General features: G+C 44.8%; 1 protein-coding gene across 3 annotated transcripts in view; it reads left to right on the forward strand.

Annotated features, from left to right (window-relative positions):
• The first annotated feature begins 341 nt into the window (after positions 1-341).
• The window catches only part of PFKP (phosphofructokinase, platelet), an 87650-nt gene continuing 62946 nt past the window's right edge, over positions 342-25045 (forward strand). The window contains exons 1-2 of one of the 3 annotated variants that reach the window (XM_032237747.1): positions 342-745; positions 16731-16804. In XM_032237747.1, coding sequence (XP_032093638.1) covers positions 664-745; positions 16731-16804 — 156 coding nt within the window. In that variant the 5' untranslated portion in view covers positions 342-663. The other 2 variants (XM_032237745.1, XM_032237746.1) reach the window with 2 other exon arrangements.

Consider the following 25045-nt stretch of genomic DNA (forward strand, 5'->3'; position numbering starts at 1 on the left):
CCGTCGTTATGTAATCAACTGCGGTGGCTGAGCAGCTGATCCAGACGTAAAGAAGGCGTGCTTTTACCCACGTACCGGCTGAATTCCCTACACCCAGGAACTTCAATTGTAACCGAGGGGAGGGCATTCCTCCGAGTTAATTCTCTCTCTCTCTCTCCCACTCTCCCTTCGCGTCCCTTCTTACGGAAACCTTGTCCACTCCTCCCTTAGAATCACTCGCAACCTACCGAAGGCTTGCAACCCCCCTCGTCCCGCCCTGACCGCGCTTCATTATTGGCCGCCTCTCCTGCCTGTAAGAATTGCCGACGGACACTTTCTCAAAAAAAAGGGGGGGGGAAGGCGGAGCCAAAGCGGCTTGACTTAGCGCTGTCAGCGGGCAGCTAGAAGGTTTCGCTGCAGCAGTTAGGAGGATTGCGCAGAGGGAGCTGGAGCCTTGCCTCGCATCTCTCGGGTGGCTTGCATGATTTCTCCCCTCCTCTCTTCCACGATACAGGCAAGAACCAAATCGTGTGCAAGGTGAAGATCCAGAGCGTCAGCGTCCGCACCACGCACAGCCCCGCAGCTCAGGGCGCCTTCCAGCCGCAGCAGGAGACCTCGCCGCCGCCTTCTCCTTCTTCCCCGCGGAAATCGGCAACCTCTCCCACACCCGAAGTCCCCGCAACTATGTCGCACAAGAAGCTGTTCGAGGACCTCTCGGGCAGAGGCAAAGCCATCGGAGTCCTGACCAGCGGCGGCGATGCTCAGGGTAACGAGCAACCAGGCGGAAGGCTTGTGGGGGGCGTTGGGTTTCGGGGCGAAAAGGTAGGGAAATCGCGGGTGCCTTGCGGTCGGGGATGCTGGTGTTGCAGGCTAGGCAGACCTGATTTTCCGACGGGGTGGGAACGGGTTGCCCTGGGAAGTCTAGACTCAGTCAAAGCAGGGGCTGTAAGCTTTCCTGGAGGTAGCACGGAAGATCCGCTTTATCTCAGATCTGCTTCGCATCCACGGTCCTTGTGATTCCCAATTGGGCATGCGGGGAGGGGGGGGACAAGAGAGGGGACTAATCCTCGCCTGCAGCGCGCGGACATTTGTCTGAGGAAAGGGGTTCCTTCAGACCGGAGCATCGGGAGGGGGGCAGAGGCGGCTGCAGAAACGGGAGCGGGGAAAATAAAAGACACGATGCACTGAGTCATGGCTAATCCAGCTTTGATTTGCTCTCTGAATCTTTTTTTTAAAAAAAAGGTTTCCGGGGCTGCGCACAGGTCCAGCACGCGGAGTAAGTGATGGGCGAGGGTACAGCTCCTTCTCGGCTGCTATTTGCAACAGGCGGCCAAAGTTTGCCAAAAGGAAGCTGAAAGCCGCCGCGCACGAATGGACTTCGAGGCGCAAACGTGCTGGGCGGCAGAGCGCTTCCTCGCCCTTGCCCCAAAGGGTGACCTTCCCCCTCCCAGGGCCCTTTTGCCCTTGTCCTGCGAGTGACGGGAAGGGGGGGGGGTAAAATAACCGGCAGGGTTTCTGCACAACGGATATAGGAGGAAAAAAAATGGACTGGGCCTGATAGCCTTTATCCTTTTCCTTCGTTTTATGACAACGTTTTTGAAAAGGATGATGAGCGCCCGGAGGCATTCGGGATGCGGGTCGTAACTATAAAACCAATTGAACCGATCACGTCCTCAAGGAGGAATGCTTCGTCACTAACGGGCGCGTGGAGAGTGTTTTCACGTAGACCGTTTTACCCTGCAACACTGAAATAATCCGAATTATGGCCCGATTGCAATTTTTCATGATAAGGCTTCGGCGCCCTATCCTATACGTGATGTCGAATCAAAGTAGGATAATCCAGCGAAGCAAAAGTGAATCGCGAAGAAATCCATGCCCTGAAGTCCCCCACGTGTCTACTGTATGAGACACATTCAGTTCAGTCAAGCACAATTTCTTCCGGGAATTGTGCTTTTGACTATTTTTGGCTGGCCTGAATTTCTAAACAGATCGCCAATTCCCACCGGGTCATCCTTCCATGCGCTACGCTAGCATGCCGTGCGTTGGCCTATTCCCACGGATGAAGTTAGCGCCACTCAACAGGGAGGCCTATTTAGATGCTCGCCTTTAGATATGCTATGTTAAAGACTGGTTGCGTCCTCAGCCGCTTTATCTTTCTGGACGTTTAATGATGGCGCATGGAAAGAAGCCTGATAGGACGGGAAAGCAGGGTAGTGACTGTTCCTGCGTTCGAGATGTGCCCCCGGAGGACCACAGATCGCTCCCTTCGCCTCTAGCTTAAGCGCCCCAAGAGGAAGGAAACCGCCAGCGGTGCTTAAGCACGTGTGCGCTGCTTTCAGGAAGCGACACGGGCTGACTGCTACGATTAGTGGAGATGGCTTCAGTAGCAACGGCAATCTCCGAATTCTTACATTGCCGGGATCCAAAAGGATTCTGAAACAGCAATTCGCCGCCCCGGGCATCGTGCCCAGGTGCGAAGACTAAGCGCGTCCTTGCTTGCCGCTGGGGGGCGCTAGTAGGCATATAGGTTCCAGTGACGAGGCGGCCGAGTGTGCAGCTGTGACGTCACGCTAGCCGCAGGCTGGGTCTGCTTTCCTACGCTATTTTTTTTTTAAAGCTCTGATTAATATTTTTTCCCCTTGAGCTATTTGGTTTGGGGTTGGAACAAATAACCCAGAAAGGGTGAATATCATTGATAAGAATCGTGTTTTATTTCGAGGCTGTGTTTAAACTGGATGCTCTTTCCCCCCCCCCCTCTCTTTGGTAGCTTTGCTCTTAATCTTGCAGGAAGAAAATCATTTCTCTGAGGGAGTGCAGAGTGCACGCCAGGCATCATTCATAGGATGGAAGCAGATGAGGTTTGCCACACCTAATTCTGCAGTTCTGATGTGGCAGCTATGAGAAAGGAGTTTGACTGGATCTAACTTCTGAGCCCCGGTTTAGGATGCAGGAGGTTCTGCTGGCAGATAGTGGGTTTAGTCCTTCCTCTGTCCTTTTCCCATTGTTGTGCAAAGAAAATCTCTGTAAAACTTTTTAATTTTCTTCAGGAAGTAGCTCTAATTATCCAGAGAGTAAACCTTGGCACAGTTCTACCTTGGTCTTGAATAAGCAAGGCCAAAACAGTCCTGTGTCTGTGAGAACAAATGAAAACCATTATTATTATTGCATAATCTTTGGTGAGATTCACAGCCTTTGGGGCTGGTTTGTAGCTCAACAGCTCGAGTCCTAACCAAGGACCTAGGAACTGTTAAGGTAACTCCAGAGGATATAAGCTGTTCCAAGTAGGGTGTTTTTTTGTAGAATCAGAATGTTCAAGTCTGATAAATTTAAATTTTCGAAATAGCGAGGTAGCCCTTTAGGTATTGCTCCAAGGGCTCCAATTACAATCAGAACAACGGACGATTTCTTTTTCCAGTCGCTCAACTTCTATTTGAAAGTCCCAGTACTTTGTGATTTTTTCTTGCTGCTTATCTTCAATTCGCGCATCACCAGGTATTGCAATGTCAATGAACCATACTTTTTTCTTTTCAACTATTATGTCAGGTGTGTTGTGGGTCAAATGCCTGTCAGTCTGGATTCTGAAGTCCCACAAGATCTTGACTTTCTCATTCTCTAAAACCTTCTCAACCTGATGTTCCCAGTGGTTTTTGCTGTACTCAAATCCAAACTTTTGGCACAATTTCCAGTGAATGATGTTAGCAATGCGGTCATGGTGTTGTAGGTAGTCAGTTTGTGAAATTTTGCTGCACTCACTGATCAAGTGGTTGACTGTCTCGTCTTTCTCATTACAGAGGCGACATTTGCTGTTGGTTGAATTTTTGCCTTCATGTAGTTTGTGGCTAAGGCTTGTTCTTGAGCTGCCAAAATAAAGGCTTCTGTTTCTTTTTCAGTACTCCTGATCTTAACCAGTTCCAAGTTAGCTTTTAGTCAGCTTTGCCTTCAATACTTTTCAAGTATTGGCTATGCATAGCTTTGTTTTTCCACTTTTCAGCTCGCTTCTCAATTACTTCTTTCTTATATTCAGCTTTTGACTTAGTTGTCTTCAAAAGGCCTCCTTTATTTACTTCATCATCATCATCATCATCATCATCATCATCAATAATAATAATAATAATAATAATAATAATTAATCAGGGCCATAGCCTGATACATTACTGCAGTCAAACACCCCAACTTCCTTCTACTACACTCGGCTTGCCTAAACAACCGTTTGCAAATGGCTGCATTTACCTTATAACCATGAGTCAGAAGGAGAGGCAAAAAGAAAGTTTGCATCAGTTATGCATGCAGAGCTGAAAGTTGGACTTCAGCCTGCTTTATTCCCTTGGTGGGCGGGGAGAGGAAAAGCTCTTGATCCCTTTTAAAGGCTTTGAAGGTTGCCTCTGTCTGGAGGGCCATCAAAGGTATTCCTCTGGGTAAAAGGCCCATGGGGAGAAGGCATCCTGGTTTATTATTCCATGCAGAAGCCAACCCTGGGAAAATAATAACTCTTTTCTATTAATACTTCACAAGGAATGTGTATCTTCAGGGCTTGCTTTTTGAATCCCAGTTAAAAGGTCAGAGAGACAAGGTGGTGCCCGGAGAGATTCTGAAGTGTGGAAATGTCTGAGTGAAGGTTTAAAAAAAGGTGAAAGGAAATTGTGTCAAGCTGCTTAGCTGAACCACCAGATTTCCTTTTCTGGACATTGGCCAACCACATTATTTGGGGGTGGGGGTAGAAACGCTTCAACTTTGTTTCACTCCCTCCCTTCCCCCCCCCCCCAATTGTTTGTTGTTAGTTGCAAAGTCGTATCTGACCCATTGCGACCCCATGGACAACTTTCCTCCAGGCCTTCCTGTCCTCTATCATCCTCTGGAATCCATTTAAGCTCCCACCTACTGCTTCGGTGACTCCATCCAGCCACCTCATTCTCTGTCATCCCCTTCTTCTTTTGCCCTTCATCTTTCCTAGCATCAGGGTCTTCTCCAGTGAGTCCTTCCTTCTCATTAGGTGGCCAAAGTATTTGAGTTTCATCTTCAGGATCTGAATTTCTAAAGAGCAGTCAGAGTTGATCTCTTTTAGAACTGACCAGTTTGATTGCCTTGCAGTTCAAGGGACTCGCAGGAGTCTTCTCCAGCACCAGAGTTCAAAGGCCTTAATTCTTTGGTGCTCAGCCTTTCTTATGGTCCTACTTTCACAGCCATACATTGCAGCCAAGATTGTTTACAACTAAAGAAAGTTGGCCTTGTTTGTTCCACAAATTGCAATTTTGATGGGAAAGCAAAGTATGAAAATGAAATGAAATTCAAGGTTTTTTTGGCTGCAGCCAATAGTTTTTGGACTCATTGCAGCATACAATTGACATATATGTGTACATGCATGCATTCATGAGGATGCACGTGTACATAATCCCTACAATTTGGTGATAGGTCTCAACAAGTTTAGATTTGGTTCACGCATGCTTTTTAAAGGCAAATCTGAATTAGGGAAACATAATTGCTGTATTAATGTAACAAGCTACGGGAAGAAAAATCCAGCCCGGTTCCAAGCCGGATTAAAATTGCTAGAAATAAAATGGAGGCTGGCTACAAGGAAATAAAATCTCTGTTTATTTGGTTTCCAGAAACTTCAGTGACAGCAGCATGTTTCTGGAGTGGCTGAGAAAATGGCTGAGTGAGTGGATGGTTTTTTTTTTTCCCCTTTCTTTTTAGGGTTCTGGGATTTGGTGATTGAGATGTTCCAGGGAAGTTGTGCAATGTAGTGAGCCTTGTGTTTTTCACTATTTTAGTGGTAGTCAGTTAATTGTATTATGTCCTAAAGGCATTGTCCTGTCCTTAGAATTTGGTTGGGGGAATGTAGATTCTTAATCCCATCAACTCTAGCCTGGGAACTGTGGCTGGAGGCGTTTTGTTTGTGAATAGGCTGGCCTGGATTTCTGTAAATAGATACCAAATATAATGCTTCAGTTTTCTCAATAGATGCAAAAGCATCTCATTCATAAAATTGAATAGTTGGAGTAACTGTCTGGAGTGTTTTCATGGTAGTGGAGAGAAGTGAATGATTTGATCCTAGGAAAGCCTTCTTTCTGGGGTGTGTGGATGACTTCCTACAAAGCTATGCTCAAATAATAGTTCAAACAATATCAGATTTATTCACTGAAACCCAAAACAAATCCTTTCCAGCCTTGGTTACTCTGTTGAATAGTTGGCCTTCAGATAGATTGTAGTCTTAACCAAGCGTTCTCCAAAATTTTGGTTATTCAGACAGTCCTCAAGTTATGACTGTAATGGGACCTACCCCATAACGGTTGGAAATTGAGATAGCTGTTAGATAACTGCCTCAGGTAACAGCCAGCTATCCCTGCTCTTTCCATTACATTCATTAAGTGAATATGCAAGTCGTTAAGTGGATCAAGGGTCTCTTGGTTGGGGGAGGCCTAGTGCAAGCCCACCTATTCCAGACCTCCCAGAGTCCTCCTCACCCCAAGATACTCTGTGATCTGCTTCCTGCTCCTTGGGGTGCTGATCACATCAAACCTTTCCGCTTATGGAGAGCTTGACTTTTTTTTCACAAAGTAAAGCAGAGATCCAACATTACTTGGAACTCACAAGCATGTGTTTATCTTTCAAGCCGGTAATTCTGCAATCCTGCTGCTCAGCCACAAACCACAGGGATGCTGAGGGTGGTCCTAACTTTGAAGCCAGGTCATAAGTAACTTTTATGCCTGTCATAACTCTGAACATTCTGTTTAATTGTAAGTTGAACTACCTATTATATATGCCATATGATCCTACAGTTGTAAGACAGGTAGTTCTCAATTTCTGACTTTACTTGAGCCCAGAATTATGGCTGTAAGTTGTTCCAGTTGTGAAGTGGGTCACTTATATGATCGTACCCAATTTTATGACCATTTTTTTTGCTGTGGTCATGTGAACACCATGGTTGTCAAGCAAATCCACTTAAATAATGGATTTTTTTTTAAACTGGAAACTGGAAGTAAAAGCTGGCTAAAAACCATTTTAAATCTTGATCACATGACCGTGGGATGCTTCAAATGGCCAGTTGCTGAGTGCTCTGAATGAATCATGTGACCATAGTTGAGTGGCCATCGGGACTTTGAAACTGCATCGTAAGTAGCTTTGGGGGAATCTGTCGTAACTTTGGACACTACACAGTCATAAGTTGAGAACTATCTGTAGTGCAATTAGATGCTTGATAGCAAAGACTTCTGTCAGATCAGGTCATGTACGGGGTGAGACTTTAAGATAATCGTACTTCAGTGGAGATCCTACTTGAGCTTTTCAAGAAGATGGTGAGAAAAGTTAATAAGCAAAGGCTGTTAGTTCTGCTCCAATTGTATTTTCAGGAATCTCTTGATAGACAGGACAAAAGGAGCAGGAATAGATGTAGTTGAACTGATCCAGTGTTGTTATTTTTTTAACCTTGGCAACTTGAATTCTCAGAATTGGAGTCCACACATTTTAAAGTTGCCAAGGTTGAAAAGCATTGGACTCTGGTCCATCAGAAGGCACTATAGATACTAGCTGTAGGTTCTCTGTATGTAACATTGTGACCATTGTAAGCTGGGAAGTAGCAGGTTTCAAACCTATTTCTAGTTAAGAATTATTGAAGATTCTGTCTCAGTTATTGTATGGCAAGGATGTGCATGATTTTGCCCTTCCTTCCTTCCTTCCTTCCTTCCTTCCTTCCTTCCTTCCTTCCTTCCTTCCTTTATATACCACCCCCTCATTGGGGCAATGCTAGATAGCCTGACAAGATAATAAAAATAGAGCTATAAAACCTATTATAAATATAAAAACCAATTAAAATCACAAAAGATTAAATACAGAGTAAAAGACTAGTTTGGAATCCAGGTAGATTTGATTTAAGTCAAGCCAACTTAAATCACGATTTAAATCACTAGTAAAAAGGCTTGATTTAAATCAACTCGATTTAAATCATAATTTTTAAAAAGCAGCTGTCATCACTGCTGCTCCTCTGACTCGCTGTTGACTCACCGACAGTCCCAATGTTGCAGAATATACAGGCTCATGCGACATAAGTAAGCTCCATTTCATGCTGAATAAGCTAAATTATTTATGTATCTTAAATAGAAAACTACCTTTGGATAGGTTTTTACTCCAAAAATATTTTATTAAAATAAATTTGATAAAAATAAAAAAAATCTGATTTAAATTTTTTAGAAAACCAATTTAAATTAAAAAAATCTGATTTAAATAAAAAAATCAGATTTAAATAAAAAAAAATCTTATACTTTTTAAAAAAGAAAATCAGCATTTTTTTTATCCAGAAATTAGAATGGAGCAGCTGTGATGTCTGTCATTGCCATCAACCACTTCTTAGCCTACAACTTCTTAAGGGCCCAAAAGCCAGATTTTAAGGCTTTTCTTAAGAGCAAGAAGGGTAGGGACAGATCTCATGTCCCAGGGCAAGCTGTTCCAAAGAATATTCTTCTAGATCCCACCAGTCTTGGCTGACGGGGACTACAATAGGGCTTTATGATAGGATGTGTGTGGTGGGCTGATCCCATTGGAGCAAGACAGTTCCTCAGACATCCTGGGTCTCTGCCATGAAATGATGACAACTTCTTCAATTGGATTGGAATCAGGTTGGTGGCATAAAAGTGGTGATACATCTTAGAAACCTTCAGAACTGTTCATGCAGCTGCATTCTGAACTAGTAGTAGCTTGCAAATACTCTTGAAGGGTCACCCCCATATAGAACACATTCAGTAATCCAAATGAGGTGATTAGACACGTAGGGCCTCGTCGTTCAAGAAACACTCATCTTGGGAAATGATTCAGAAAATTGGACCTGCAAAAGATCAAGGTTTCCCTGTCAGTCCTGTCCAACTCTGGGAGATGGCGCTAATCTCAGTTTCATGACTGAGGGAGCCAGCATTGTCCGAAAACAGTTCCTGTGGTCATGTGGCCAGCATGGCTGAATGACAAGGGTGCACAGAATGTTGTTGTCTTCCCAATGAAAATGTACCTATTAATCTACTGCTGGGTGGGCAGCTGGGTGGATGTGTTGGCAGCTTTAATAAAATTGGTCAGAGATGGGGCTCCATGAAAATAAAGGTACCGTATTTTTCAGAGGATAAGGCACACCTCCACCCCAAAAGAGTGTGGAAATGTTGGTGTGTCTTATACACCGAATACAGCCATTTTTGGCCTCCTGAAACCCTGCCCACGGGTCCCATTTTTGTGAAAAATGGGAGACCATTTTTTTTTTTTTGCAAAAACGGGGGAGATTTTTTCCTTCTCTCACCCCCAGAAGCACTCTGCAGGCTTCAGTGGGGCTGGGGGAAGAGAAAAATGCCCCTGTTTTGGTGAAATCCTGCTGAAGCCTGCAGAGTGCTCCTGGGGGCCAGAGAGGACAAAAAACTGTTTTTTCTTACTTACCTCTTCAAAATCTTGGTGCATCTTATATACTGGTGTGTCTTATAGGCCGAAAAATAACGGTACCTCCAAGATAGATGCTCATTTTAATTGATGATTAGAACAGGCAATCAAGACCAAAATCTAAAACAATAGCAGATATTCATTAAGCAGAGCGAGAATACTAAAAAATGAACACCATAATCCTAACAAGCAATTTCTTCTTTTTTTCCCCACTGTGTGGGAAGAGATGTTGCTGTTGTTTTTTTAAAACAATAACAACGGATTCTAGGACAAATGTATTAGAGAGCAAGAACATTGCTCATGCATTTTGAATTCCATGTGGGAGTTGTAAATTAAGCACCTGCACTAGTGATTTAGGAGATTATCTTATCTGCAAAGAGGTTTGGTGCGTGACCCGACAAAAGCGCAAACGTCATAAGCGCGCCGACAAAACCGCGGTGCTAAAACCGTGATGTCAAAAGCGCGTCGACAACAGCGCGCCGACAGAAGCCCGATTTAAGTTAAGGTAAGGTTTAGGGTTAGGTTTAGGGTTAGGGTTAGGTTTAGGGTTAGGTTTAGGGTTAGGTTTTGGGTTAGGTTACAGCGCGCTTCTGTCGGCGCGCTGTTGTCGGCGCACTTCAGGGCTCCTTCGCTCCTTTGTCGGCGTGGTTTTGTCACCGTGGTTTAGTGAGGCGCGCTTTTGTCGTTCGCGCATTTGTGGTGGAACCGGTTTGGTGCTGTTTTTGATAGAATAGATCTATGATTCAAGCTGCTAAGCTGTTTTCTTCACATCTAATCAATACATTTTTGGATTCATTTAATGGAATAATAGCATGCAGGGTTTCCAGGTGCCGCTCTGTTTTTTTTCTGTGCAGTCATTATCAATCAATAATGGCCACTATGGATAACCTGTGATTTTTTTCAGCCTTGTGAACATAGAACAACAAGCTGGGTAGAATTTTGCCTGGGGAAAAAAAGAGATACAATTCAAACAGTTGATATTGACAGGTTGAAATTGATTGGGAGATAATAAGAATAGCCATCTTCGAATTCAGTACTTTATGTTTGGTTTTATAATTGGGGGGGGGAAGATACATATTCAAAACCCATCTGCTATTCAGAATGAGTGTGGCATCATTCAGGCAGTTTAAATCAAATGCAAATTATAAATCAGGGATGAGAAAATGTCTTGAGAGAAACATCAAGTTTTTTTAAAAAAAAATTAAGCTTTTAGAGTTTTTAGAGTTTTATTGGGATTTATATGCCGCCCTTTTCCCTGAGGGGACTCAGGGCGGCTTACAACCACAAGGGAGGGGGGTGCAGTGTCAAAAACAGAACAGTATGTGAACAAAGAAAACATAGTAAAAACACAACTTTCATTCAGCAATCAAACACTCGGGCGGGTAAATTGGGAACCTATCCCAGGCCTGCTGGGAGAGCCAGATCTTGAGGGCTGCGCGGAAGGTCTGGATAGTGGTGAGGGTACGGATCTCAACGGGGAGGTCGTTCCACAGGGTCGGAGCTGCAACAGAAAAGGCTCTCCTCCGTGTGGTTGCCAGTCGGCATTGACTGGCAGATGGAATTCGGAGGAGGCCCAGTCTGTGCGATCTAATTGGTCGATTTAGGGAGGTAATCGGCAGAAGGCGGTCTCTCAAGTACCCAGATCCACTACCATGGAGTGCTTTAAAGATGGTCATCAGTACCCTGAAGCGCACCCGGAGACCAACAGGTAGCCAGTGCAGCTCGCGGAGGACAGGTGTAACGTGGGCGAACCGCGGTGCGCCCACTATCACTCGCGCGGCTGCATTCTGGACTAGCTGTAGCCGCCGGATGCACTTCAAGGGCAACCCCATGTAGAGCCCATTGCAGTATTCCAGCCTAGAGATCACAAGGGCTCGAGTGACTGTTGTGAGAGCCTCCCGGTCTAGGTAGGGCCGCAACTGGCGGACCAGGCAAACCTGGGCAAATGCCCCCCTGGTCACAGCTGACAGCTGGTGGTCAAAAGTCAGCTGTGAGTCCAGGAGGACTCCTAAGTTGCGGACCCTGTCTGAGGGGTATAAAATTTGACCCCCCAGCCTAAGCGTTGGTGTATTAGCCAAATTATTGGGAGGGAAGCACAACAGCCACTCGGTCTTGTCTGGGTTGAGTACCAGTTTGTTAGCACTCATCCAGTTCCTAACGGCCTCCAGACCCTGGTTCATCACGTCCACCGCTTCATTGAGTTGGCACGGGGCGGACAGATACAGTTGCGTATCGTCCGCATATTGGTGGTATTTTATCCCGTGCCTCCGAATGATCTCACCCAGCGGTTTCATGTATATGTTAAATAGTAGGGGGGATAAGACCGAACCCTGCGGCACCCCACATGTTAGGGGCCTCAGGGACGATCTCTGCCCCCCGACCAACACCGACTGCGACCTGTCCGAGAGGTAGGAGGAGAACCACCGTAAAACAGTGCCTCCCACTCCCACCTCCCGCAGACGTCGCAGAAGGATACCATGGTCGATGGTATCGAAAGCCGCTGAGAGGTCAAGGAGAACCAGGATGGACGCATAGCCTCCATCTCTGGCCCTCCAGAGATCATCGGTCAATGCGACCAAAGCGGTTTCTGTGCTGTAACCAGGTCTGAAGCCGGACTGGAAGGGGTCAAGATAACTAGCTTCCTCCAAGGCCCGTTGAAGCTGGAAGGCCACCACCTTCTCAACAACCTTCCCGATAAAGGGGAGGTTGGAGACAGGACGAAAGTTGTTTAAAATGGCTGGATCTAAAGATGGTTTCTTCAGGAGGGGTCTCACCACCGCCGTTTTAAGTACGGCGGGGAAGTGCCCCTCCCGAAGGGAGGTGGTCACAACCGCCTGGATCCAGCCATGTGTCACCTCCCTGCTGTTGGCAACCAGCCAGGAGGGACACGGGTCCAGAATACAAGTGGAGGCACTTACAGCTCGAATGGCCTTGTCCACATCCCCAGAGGCAACATCCTGGAACTCAACCCAGAGATGGTGTGGCAAGTGGTCCTCCTGTGTCTCGGCTGGATCTACTGCGGTGGAGTCCAAGTCCGATCGAAGCCGAGCTACTTTGTCCGCCAAGAATTGAGCATAGTCCTCAGCTCTACCCTGCAAGGGGTCTCCCGCATCCCTCCTATTAAGGAGGGAGCGGGTTATCCTAAACAGGGCGGCTGGGCGTGACTCGGCGGACGCAACCAAGGCAGAGATGTATGATCTTTTTGCAGTTCTTAGTGCTCGGACATAGTCCTTGGTGCAGATAGTTAAAAGTGCTCGGTTCGACTCGGACTTATCGGACCTCCACAGGTGCTCTAGGCATCTCCTCCGGCGTTTCTTCTCCCGGAGCTCCTCGGTAAACCAAGGAGGCCTCCGGGATCCACTGACCCGGAGGGGCCGTAGTGGCGCAATCCGGTCAAGAGACTCCGACGCCGCCGAATACCAAGCGGCGGCCAGAGTCTCCGCCGAACTGTGGGCGAGAGTATCAGGAATAACCCCAAGCTCCGTCTGGAACCTCAACGGGTCCATAAGTCGCCTGGGGCGGAACCACCTGGTCGGTTCCTCCTCCCTACGGTGGGGGTTTGGCCTCCGGAAGTCAAGCCTCAGTAGGCAGTGGTCTGACCACGACAGGGGTATGATCTCATTACCCCTCAGACCAAGATCACACATCCACTGCTCCGAGAGGAATACGAGGTCGAGCATGTGACCCGCTGCATGGGTTGGGCCCCGAATTACTTGGGTCAAGCCCATGGCTGTCATGGAAGCCATGAACTCCTGCGCCCCATCAGAGCGTTCACCGAGCGATGGCAAATTGAAATCCCCCAGAACTATAAGCCTGGGGAACTCAACTGCCAGCTCGGCTACTGACTCGAGGAGCGAGGGGAGGGATGCTGCAACGCAGTTGGGAGGCAGGTACGTTAGCAGCAAACCCACTTGACCCTTGAGGTCCAACTTTATCAGCAGGGACTCACACCCGACAAGCTCCGGAGCAGGGACCCTACGAGGTAACAGAGACTCCCGGATTACAATAGCCACACCGCCACCCCTTCCCTGGGCTCTCGGCTGATGAAGCACCTGAAATCCCTCTGGGCACAGCTCTACAAGCCTCTGATGACAGCTGAAGTTATAGCAATGCAACAATGATATAGGTAGTCCTTAGGATCATGATACAGCTTGTCCATTTGATCATAAGCAGTGATGGTTGTAAAGTGAATCATCACATGGCTGACCAATTTTATAACATTTTGGCAGTGGTCATTAAATGAATCACCATGATCATTAAGCGAATATGTGGTCCGTAAGTGAATCCATTGCATTTTCGCCAAAAATTGGAAGTAAATGCTGCTTTTCAGCAAAACATTATAAAATGTGGTCATGTGACAATTGAAGGACAGCCATCAATACATACATAACTTTGGGTTAGAATAGAATGAATGAGCTAGAAGGAACCTTGGAGATTTTCTACTCCAGGCCTCTGCTCAAGCTGGAGAACTTAAACTATTTCGGATAATTCACTGTCTAGACTCTTCTTAAAAACATCCAGTGATGGAGTGCTCATGATTTCTGGTTACACTGGTTAATTGTCCTACATAACTTTGGGGTACCTACATACTTTGAACGGCCAGTTGAATAACCAGTTGTAAATCAAAGATCACCTGTGCACCTGAACGAGGGGGCTAAATTTTCACATTGTTTTGTTTGATTTGGTCTTCAGTTAAAAGTTTAGAAATAAATTTAAAATAATGTGGACCAAGAAATGTGCCAGTGAAAACAGGCAATTGGTTGCTGAATTATAGCGGAGCAAAATTTGCATGGCTACTGAAATGGGATTGGAGTTTTCATGCAATCTATAGGGGAACATACAGATTGATTATCCCTAATGTCAGCAAATTATTAACACACAATTCATTGTTATCTGACATCTTATATGTTGTGTCCAAACCATGGCAACCGCTGAATGTCAATCATCACCAGTGATTGCCAGGATTGGCTAAGACGTGCAGGCGTTGTCCGTAGTAGCTGGCGTTCTAATTGGTTGCCGGTTTGACAGCTGCACTATAAATAGCTGTCAAACCAGAGTTCTTTGTTCTGTTCTGACTAGTGAGTTGTTGTTAACTAATAAAGTTGTTGTTCCTGACTAGATCGCCTCCGTTTGATCTTCCTTCAGCTGAGTACATAATATTATATAATGCCCCTCACTTGATTATTTCTTTTAATCCTTCAAGACTCATCGAAAAGCCTGTTTTCTCTTAAATCAACCAAGTCTTAACAAGCTTAAAGAATAAAAAGTACATGAATTATTTTTTAAAAAGGTATACTTTTTTTTAAAAAAAGCCACTTCTACCAGAAAACATCCAACAGCATTCTTTTTGATGTGAATTGTTGTGTCACGAATTCAGGAACTTTTCAGAGAATTGCACAATACATCTGAGGATTGTATTTTACATATCACAAGCAGATTAGGGGCCTATTAAGACAAAGGAATGAGAGATGTGGTAGCTAAGTGGCTAAGACTCTGAGCTTGTCGATCAGAAAGGTCGGCAGTTCAGCGGTTCGAATGCCTAGCGCCACATAAGGGAGTGAGCTCCTATTACTTGTCCTAGCTTCTGCCAACTTAGCAGTCTGAAAGCACGTAAAAAATGCAAGTAGAAAAATAGGGACCACCTTTGGTGGGAAGGTAACAGTGCTCCTTGCTCCTTTGGCGTTTAGTCATGCCGACCACATGACCACGGAGACGTCTTCGGACAGCGCTGGCTTTTCAGGTTTAAAATGGAGATGAACACTGCCTCCTAGAGTCAGGAACAACACAGATGTGAGAGGGGAACCTTTACCTTTAAGACAAATGATCAACACTTGACAACGGAGAACCCCTAATGAATTAGCTGATTCAAATCCACTACTATGCGTCTTGTATTTTCCTGAGAGTGTTTCTCCACCCATCGGAGACTTTTTACATTCCCTACATTCTTTCCTTCCTTCCTGTGATTGACCTACATTTTTTATTTAACTAGGAAGAGGGACTGCTTAGACAAGCTAGCTCTTCTTATTTATGTCCCTGTGGCTTGCAAGGAAACAGATCTGCTCTAAGCACAATTAGATAATTATTTATTACTTTTGTCTTAACTAGGTGCCCAATGCCTACCGGACACTTACCAAAATAGCTAATCTTCACTAATATGTAATCTTCCCTTGCTGATATTTAAACTAAGCAACACCATGAGAATGGGGGGAGAGATTGAAGGATCATAAAGTTTCCTCAAAATGAATTGATTCCATGGAATGTCCTTGTTCTACTTTAGTTCACGGTGGATAGTCTGGGAAGAATCTCAGAAACAATGAACATTGGGATTTCAGTAATAATTAATTGTGATTATGCTGCGTCTTCCTCGGTTCATACCTACTTTGGTATCCAACCCAAAAATGTTCAAAACCAGCCATACCTTCCCATAGAAATAGATAAAATATAGGTCTGAACTGAGAAATGATCTCTCTGTCTGTAATAAGCAGGCTCCATTATAGTAAGTTGAGGGCTACCTGTATACAGAGGTGGGCTTCAAAAAATTCAGGAATGGGTTGTCTGCCTGGTTAGGCGTGGCCATAGTGGGCGTGGCCTAGTCAGCCTCCTGCAACACTGTGGAGGGGGGGGAGGCGTTTTCACCTTCCCCAGACTCTGAAGGCTTTCCTGGAGCCTCTGGGAGGGTGAAAACTGCCTCCCCCAGGCTCGGGAAGCCCATTTTTCCCAATCCCTGAGCCTCTGGTGAGCCCTGCTACTTCACATCCAAAACGGCTGTGTGGAGACTCCTGGGAGGGGTGGGGGTGGGAGGGGCCAACCAGGGTTGGGATTTGGAGGTTCTCCGAACTGGCCATAACATTAGCTAGAGGTTCTCTCTAACCCAGGCAAACCTGTAGCAGCCCACCCCTGCCTGTGTAGAAGTACATACAATGGAAGAAATCAAGTCTAGGACAAGGAATAGCTTTTGGTGCAGGGTCATCCAATGAATTGATGGGTGAATGGTGATTTGAAACACTTTTATATATTTTTTTAAATTTGTCCCATCCCGAACTATCTGGACCCCCAATTACTTAGTGGTTCGAGATGGTAATTTTTTTCTGGCATTTTTGAACTTGACTTTTCTGTTAAGATTGCTAATGGGTTTTATTAGCTTTATCTAATTATTTATTCTTCTTGAATTGATAATATTTGTTAATTAATTAATAATTAAATGGATTAAACCTTGATCATTATTCATTTATACTTATTATTTAATTAGTTTGATTATGCGATGGCTATAGTTTTAATGCACTGTCACATACATTTCCAGGTGATGCCAGATGTTAACCATGCCTTTCCGTGTTCTTTTCTTCCAGGTATGAATGCCGCAGTCCGTGCCGTGGTGCGCATGGGGATCTATGTTGAAGCGAAAGTGTATTTTATCTACGAGGTTAGTGTCTACTATTATTCTGCAGAAGCTCTAATAATCACCAGAACCTGGAGAGAAAAATCAAAATGCAGCATGGGAGAGAATAAACTGGGAAATAATCTTACTGTCTATCTGAGTTGCAGCTCCACAGATCTTTAATATTAATGTATGAAAAAAAGGAAAAATTAAATAGCGCCCAGAGAAATAAAAAAGCAATATATTTATTTATTTAATTACTTGATTTTTTGTTTGTTTGCTTGTTCATCCAACTTCTAAAGCTTCCCACCTCACCGGCAACGGACTCTGGGGTGATACATCAGCAACAGAAATATAAACATCTAAAATCATTAGTTATAAATTATTTAAAAATAACATTTTAAAAAGTATAAACTTTCCTCCAAAACATTAGGAACATATGGAAATCTTTTCTACTTTCTCAGCTCTATCGCAAAGGTACCCAGGGTGACAAGTATGAGTGTTTTCCAGCCCTACCTGGAGGTACCAGTTTTTAACCTAGCTGCAGCTTCTCCCATAATATTGCTCCTCTTCCAGAGTTTATTTTTTTTTAAGTCTATCCTTTATGGTTTCCAGCTCAACTGGACTTCACTGTCAAATTCACTGTACTGGTTTCCCTTAGCAATAGCACTTAGACTTATATATCACTTTATAGTGCTTTACAGCAATCTCTAAGCAGTTTACAGAGCCAGCATATTTCCCCCAACAATTGGATCTTCATTTTATCAATCTTGGAAGGATGGATGTCAACTTTGAGCTGATTAGGATTGAACTCTTGACAGTGAGCAGAGTCAGGTTACAGTAATGCATTTGCTGCGATGATGACCCTGGACTGTATTCGTGTTTTTAGCCCAAACTCATTGGCATATATAAGCACTGGAAGTAGATATTGACAGCAGCAACTAATTCATCTCATTTGAAAGCCATCATAAGATAGAAAGGAAGAAAAGCCATCTTCCCATCTTAGAAAGGACAACTCCCAGGAAGAACATTTTCTAATGCTCATAGGTAACCATTTCCTCTCTTTATTTATTCAAAGATTTCCTCCCCATATTTTACACATCAGACAGCCTGTCATAAAATCGAAGCAAATCTTGTTTAGCTGATCCATTAAAGTTGATATGAATCTTAACATAGCCAGAACATTTTCCAGATATTTGGAAGAAACTTGGAAAAAAATGCATATGATCTTGAATGGGATTCCAAAGATATTTCCTTCAGTAATCCCCCACAACCTATCTGAGGCATCTATTTATTAATTTTATTTATTTGGTTTTCTTCCCACCTTCATTATTTTTATAAATAAGGTGGCAAATAAAGTTAAATAGCCTTTCCTCCTATTTCCCCTACAACAACAACAACTCTGTCAGAAAGTGAGAGGCCCAAAGTCATCCAACTGGCTTTTGTGCCTAAGGTGGGACTAGAACTCCCAGTCGCTTGGTTTTTAAAATAGCACCTTAACCACTATGCTTGAACTGGGTCTATTTAATTTATTCTCTATTCAGTTCTATCAATTCAGTCGGGCCTTTGAATATCTTTGGACAGATTCATTGATGATTCACACATTTCTGATATCTTCGGGCTTTGCAAAATCTCAGCTTTCTTTCCACTTTGCTTCCAGATAGGGAAAAGGAAAACTTGAATGAAGGTTGACTGATTCATTTTCTGACACGTTGATATGAGCGAATGGTTGATATGTTTCTTCACCGCTGTCAACTCTGCCTCTCAAGTGCCTGGAAGAATGCTGTACTATTATCTGCACTTAACTCTTCTGCTAGAGTATTTTAAGGAGGTTCAAATGATGGAAGAAAAACAGAAGGAACTGTATTTACTCTGTTGCTTTTATTTTATTTGGTTTGCTCTTTTTTGTGATATTTTACCTTTTCCCCAATCAATACCTCTTTATTTTATTTTTTATCATTCCTTAAAGTCTATTTCTCTCATCTGTAATGCAATCTCTGTGGTTTGCACCTTTTTAATTTTTTGCACTTCCTTTTTTCATTTCCTTTTATTGTCCCTATCCTCTTCACATAAGAATAATTAGATTCCTCTGTTTTATTTTCAACTACTCTCTGTTCCGCTTTATGCTAGGACTTCTTCATTGCAGGTAGATTTGCCTCAGTAAGCCTCCTATTAGAATATTGGGAATCATGCAGAACATTTCCATATATCATTATATATTCTATGCATAAGTGATAACCACTCTCACTTCTCAAATCTCTTTATTTTTATTGTTATGGGGTAGTTTTCCAGTTGGGTGTTCCCTGACTTTGCCAATGAATCGGCTTTCTAATGAAGGCAGTGAATCATTCGATCTTTAATAAGAGATTTCTGAAGAACCTTTGAGAGCTCTTAAGTAGAAATTGGACATTTTCAGTATTGGTTAAGGGACACATGGCTCAGTGGCTAAGACGCTGAGCTTGTTGATTAGAAAGATCAGCAGTTTGGCAGTTCAAATCCCTAGTGCCGCGTAATGGAGTGACCTCCCATTACTCGTCACAACTTCTGCCAACCTAGCAGTTTGAAAGCATGTAAAAGTGCAAGTAGAAAAATAGGGACCACTTTGGTGGGAAGGTAACAGCGTTCCGTGCACCTTCGGCGCTTAGTCATTCGGGCCACATGACCACGGAGATGTCTTTGGACAGCGCTGGTTTTTCGGCTTTGAAACAGAGATGAACACCACCCCCTAGAGTTGGGAATGACTAACACATATGTGTGAGGGGAACTTTTACCTTTACCTAGTATTAGTTAGCACAGCTTCTCCCAAAATATTTTTTCAAGATATTTTGAATGTTCCTATGCTGTCTTTTCCTCATCCTTCCTCTCTCTGTCTTAAAACGTGTGTAGGAAAAAATATTTAAAATTATTGCATTGAAAAGCCTGAAAGTATTCAGTGGATACTTCCCAGAGTTAATGCCCTCTTAAAGTTCTACCTCACTACTGTGTTCTCCCTCCCTTTATTCTGCTCCCAAATGAAGCACTGCGGGCATTTTTGAGGCTTTCCTTTTATAGTCGGCTGTTGAATTTTTAATTGACTCTTAACATATGTGAAATCAAATCTTGCCTTCTTTGAATCAAGTTGGAGTTTTGTTGATTCATGCACCCTTAGGACGTAGACTGCCAAATGGCCTGTATGCAGTGTGTTATCTTTAGGCGTGTTATTGGAAATAATTGGCTTAACTAAATGCCTGTATGTAGGACTCTCCATAAAACTCTGCAGGCTAAAAGAGATCTCTTGTGTGCCCAGTGCATCTGAAAATTAAATTAAGAGCCACTCCCCACCCTTCTTGAAAGGTTTTTGAGCTAAGAAAATATTTCATTGTCATATTTTTATCAGAAAGGTGAGCAATGGCCCTGCCCATGTCCATTCATTGTCCATCTAGTCCAGGGATGTCAAAATCAAGGCTGGATTCGGCCCACAGGGTGCTTAGATCTAGCCCACAGGGCTGTCCTGGAAACAGCAAATGGTGCTTCTACCACTGAAAACGGAACTTGGTAGGACTGCATACACCATTCCTGAACCATTCCTGTTTTTGCTGGCAGAGGGCTAGCAAAACAAAAGAAGAGGAGAAATGTTTCCCCTTTTGCATTTGAGCATGCAAAAAGGGAGAAGAAAGGAGAATGGGAAAGAGGAAAGACAAAGAAAAAGAAGGGAAGATAGAAAGAGAGCAAGGAAGGAAAAAGAAGGAAAGAGCGGAACGAAGAAGAAAGGAAAATGAAGGAAAAGGAAAGAAGGACATTATAATGAGAAGGAGGGAGGATCTGAGGGGAGTCCTGCCAGCATTTGGCCACCACAGGTGCCCTTCCCCCAACACGAATGATGTCGAGCTAGCCATGCCCATCCTGACAATACACTCCCACACGCCACCACTCCAAGGTCAAACATAACCCCAATGTGGCCCTCAATGAAATTGAGTTTTGACACTCCTGATCTAGTCCTTTGCTCCTTCTTGCCTGCCTAATACTATAACTCTTTTGTCTAAAAACAGCTCTGCAAATACTTGCTGGCTTTCTCAATCCTTTGACCTATTGCCAGAGCACTATTTTTTTCAGCACAGCATGACAGAGCTGAATGTTTTTCTTCAGTTCACATCTCTTGCAGTTTTTGTTTAAGAGGAACATATTTATTGATTTATTTTCCATTTTCTCCTCAGTTACACCAAGTTGAAGAACTTAATGGATCTAAATCAGTTTGTTGTCAGCCCTAATTTAAGAATTGAGGGAGCTACTTCTCCCCTGGTCAACAGTAGATCATTTGGGTGACATTTGCTGTTTTCCTGGGCACTACTCTGGAGTGTCCAAGCATGGTTAAATACAGCCAATCTGCCCAGAATTGAATTGAAACTTTAACCCACGCCTCTGGTGCTGACCATCTTCAGTTTTTTTCAATTCAGTCAGCCCAGTGGATGCGCTTCAAGTTTCTCGTCCTTCCTACAGATTGCTTGGACTCTCCTATTTAAATTATATCTTTTAAACTTTAGTCGGTGAGCAGGCTTGGTGAGCAAATTGTTTCCTTCCCCTTTAATTGGCAAAAAAACCCTCTCAGCCCTACCGGTGTCCTGGGCTCACCCGGGCGCTGCAGGGCTACAGGCAGCTGTTGAGGGAGGCATGTGGTCAGAGTGCCAACACCAGTGCGATTGCAGCTGCTCTGCTGCAATCAGGCTCCCTGCTGAGGTCTCTGATGCCACTGTCCACACTTCTTAAGAGAGCCGGCGATCGGCGCAGGGCTTCAGGGCTTCCAGCAAGTTCCGGTGGCCATTTTGGTTGCCTCACTGTTGCGGCAGCCATTTTGAGGAGGTCATAAGTTTTGGCCGCCATTTTGTTTGCCCCTTTCGATTTCTCGAGCACATTGCCACATCTGCCTGGTGACCTGGCTCCCTGCAGGTTGCCGCATGGAGACTCTTTGTCTGGATTACCGGCGGATTGGCTCTCCCTGTTCCCTTTCGGCTAGTAACCAGTGGGGTGTGTGTGTGTGGCAAGGAGATCGTGGCTTCCCTGGGTCGCTCTCCACTTCTTTCTGACCTGTGCTGTGCACGGAGCCGTTAGAGCTCGCACCAGAACACATACTTTGGCTGGACTTGCTCTCAGTTATCTTATGTGTCTCTCTTCAGAGCGCTTTGGCCCACTGACTATAACTGTGAAGGTGGTGAGTAGAGGTTTATTCCTTGGCTGCCACCCAGCTCTTCAATACAGGAAGAGCTCATATCTGGAGTCAACAACATCCAGGCATAATGGTTGAGCAGGGAGTGGCGACTACATCCAGACATGTTCCACCGTCTGTCTCAGAAGTTCAGCCACCCGCTGGTCGATCTATTCATCATCCCGGAGAACACGCACCTTCCCAGCTTCTTTGCCAGATTTCACACTCCGCAAGCTGAAGGGGTCAATGCCCTTCACTGTCTGTGGCCGTCGGGTCTGCTATAAGCGTTTCCGCCATTGCCTCTTCTTCCCAGAGTCATCCGAAGGATCCTGGAGGTCCTGTCGTAGCCCCGTTCTGGCCCAGAAGAACCTAGTTCACCGACCTTATAAGTCTCTCCATCAATCCTCCTTGGCGGATTTCCCAAGATGAGGTCTTTCTCAGCCAGGGGGCGCCTCAACATCCGGATCACCAGTGGCTACAACTTGCTGTCTGGCACTTGAGAGGGACCTCCTGAGCAGGGGCAGCCTCTCCACCAAGGTCATCCACACCATTCAAGTTTCCAGATAGCCCTCCATGACCAGGATCTACGACACCACCTAGAGGTCATTCGACACCTGGTGTACATCTCATGGTGTGACGGCAACCTCGGCTATGATTCCACAAATATTGGACTATTTGCAAGATGGACTAGACAAAAGCCTGTCACCTAACACACTCAGGCGTCAGGTGGCCACGTTATCCATGATACTTGCCCCAGATGAACATTCATCCCTTGGGCATCATCCCACTATCCGTAGTTTCCTGAGGGGTGCAACCAACCTAAGGCCTCTGGTGGTCAACAGATATCCATCATGGGAACTCAATATAGTCTTACGGGCCCTGATTGGCCCACCATTCGAACCGCTTCGTTCCACCAGCCTTAAGCATTTGATGTTTAAAACCGTCGTTTTGATTGCCATAACTTCTGCGCAGCGTATTTAGGAGTTGGCAGCTCTTTCAGTTTGGGAGGACTTGTGCTTGATACAACTGGACAGGGTGGTTCTCCGACTGGATCCAACATTTATTCCTAAAATCAAATCCTGGTTCCACTGGGCCCAGGAGGTCATTCTTCCGGATTTTTGTCCACGTCCCAAACTCCCTAAGGAGAAAAGATGGCACATGCTTGATGTCCGTAGAATACTCTGCAAGTACATTAAGTGCACAGCGCTCCGGCATTCCAAATCACTTTTCATTTCATTTCAACCTGCATCCCAAGGCCGCAAAGTTTCCTTATCTACCACTGGACGGTGGTTGCGGGAATGCACTATATTTGCCCATGTTATCTAGTCCAAACCAGTACCAAGCCATATCACCGCACATTCTATGAGAAGTGCCACCACTATGGCGGCCTGGGCGACTCAAGTGCCGATACAAGAGATTTGAAGAGTAGTCATTTGGACTTCCTTGTCTCCATTTGTTCGGAACTATAAATTGGACAAATTTGCTTCTGCGGAGGGGGCTTTTGGGAGACAAGTCCTTCAGGGCATTCATACCAGCAGAGAGACCCTGAATTCAATTGTTTCCCGCTCTAGTGACATTTAGTTTGGGTATATCCCATGCTTGGACCAGTGGTGGGTTCCGGATTCTGTTCAATCAATACAGTTGGAACGGCCCCAGCGTCACCCACATGCATGCATGTGGTGCGTGCATACACATGTGTGATGTGCGTACGCGTCCTACCTGACAGCAAGGCTTCTGCAAGCCTTCGCGATGCTCCAGCTGCTCAGCGGAGTGTCGTGCAGGTGCTGTATGCGTCATTCATGTGCATAGAAGCGTGGGAGCTTTAAAAGACAGGTAAGGAGCTCGGGCGGGTGGGTGGGCCCTCCGGAGCACCGTACCGGAACAGTATCCAGTGCTCCAGGCTGGCTCTGGTACACCCATACTGGGGCGTACCACCTGCAACCAACCACTGGCTTAAACTCTCCAGAGCAGCGCCCAGGAAAATGACAGTTGACTTACCTGAAGGGTCTAGGCCCTGTGAAGGAGAGTCCATCCCCACCCTGGGGTCTGTCTCCACTGTTCCGTGCAGACTTTATGGACTGTCCATTTGGATATACTTGTTTGGAATTGTTATTGGATTTCTTATTGGACTTCTCAGTGGACAACAGTTCCATGCCTTCATTGAAAAAAACTGAAGATGGTCAGCACCAGAGGCGTGACTTAAAGTTTCAATTCAGTCCTGGGCAGATTGGCTGTATTTAATTCATGCTTGGACTCTCCTTCACAGCACCCAGAAAAGAACCCTTCAGGTAAGTCAATGGTCATTTCGCTGTTGAGATAGCATAGAATTGAAGAAAGGAGGAGATTCATTAAAGTGTCTACTAGTGAATAGTGTTTAAGTTGATAGAGGAATATATTTAGAATGGTTATTCAACATCTTTAAAACTTGCAGTATTGGAGCATTCACAACTTCTGGAGGCAAGTTGTTCCACTGATTAATTGTTCTAACTGTCAGGAAATTTCTCCTCAGTTCTAAGTTGCTTCTCTCCTTGATTAGTTTCCACCCATTGCTTCTTGTTCCACCCTCAGGTGCCTTGGAGAATAGTTTGACTCACTCTTCTTTGTGGCAACCCCTGAGATATTGGAACACTGCTATCATGTCTCCCCTAGTCCTCCTTTTCATTAAACTAAACATACCCAGTTCCTGCAACCGTTCTTCATATGTTTTAGCCCCCAGTCCAGTAATCATCGTTGTTGCTCTTCTCTGCACTCTTTGAGGAGTCTCCACAACTTTTTTATATTGTGGCAACCAAAACTGAATGCAGTATACCAAGAGTGACCTTACCAAGGCATTATAAAGTGGTATTAACACTCCATGTGATCTTGATTCTATCCCTCTGTTTATGTAGCCTAGAACTGTGTTGGCTTTTTTGGCACCTGCTGCATACTGCTGGCTCATATTTAAATGGTTGTTCACTAGGACTCCAAGATCCTCTCATAGTTATTACTATTGAGCAAGGTACCACATATAGTGTACCTGTGCTTTTTGTTTTTCTTGCCTAAATGTAAAATCTTAATTTTTTTCACCATTGAAGTTCATTTTGTAGCTCAGCGTTAAACTATGTGAT

The sequence above is a fragment of the Thamnophis elegans genome, chromosome Z (genome assembly GCF_009769535.1).
Source record: "Thamnophis elegans isolate rThaEle1 chromosome Z, rThaEle1.pri, whole genome shotgun sequence".
NCBI classification, from domain to species: domain Eukaryota; kingdom Metazoa; phylum Chordata; class Lepidosauria; order Squamata; family Colubridae; genus Thamnophis; species Thamnophis elegans.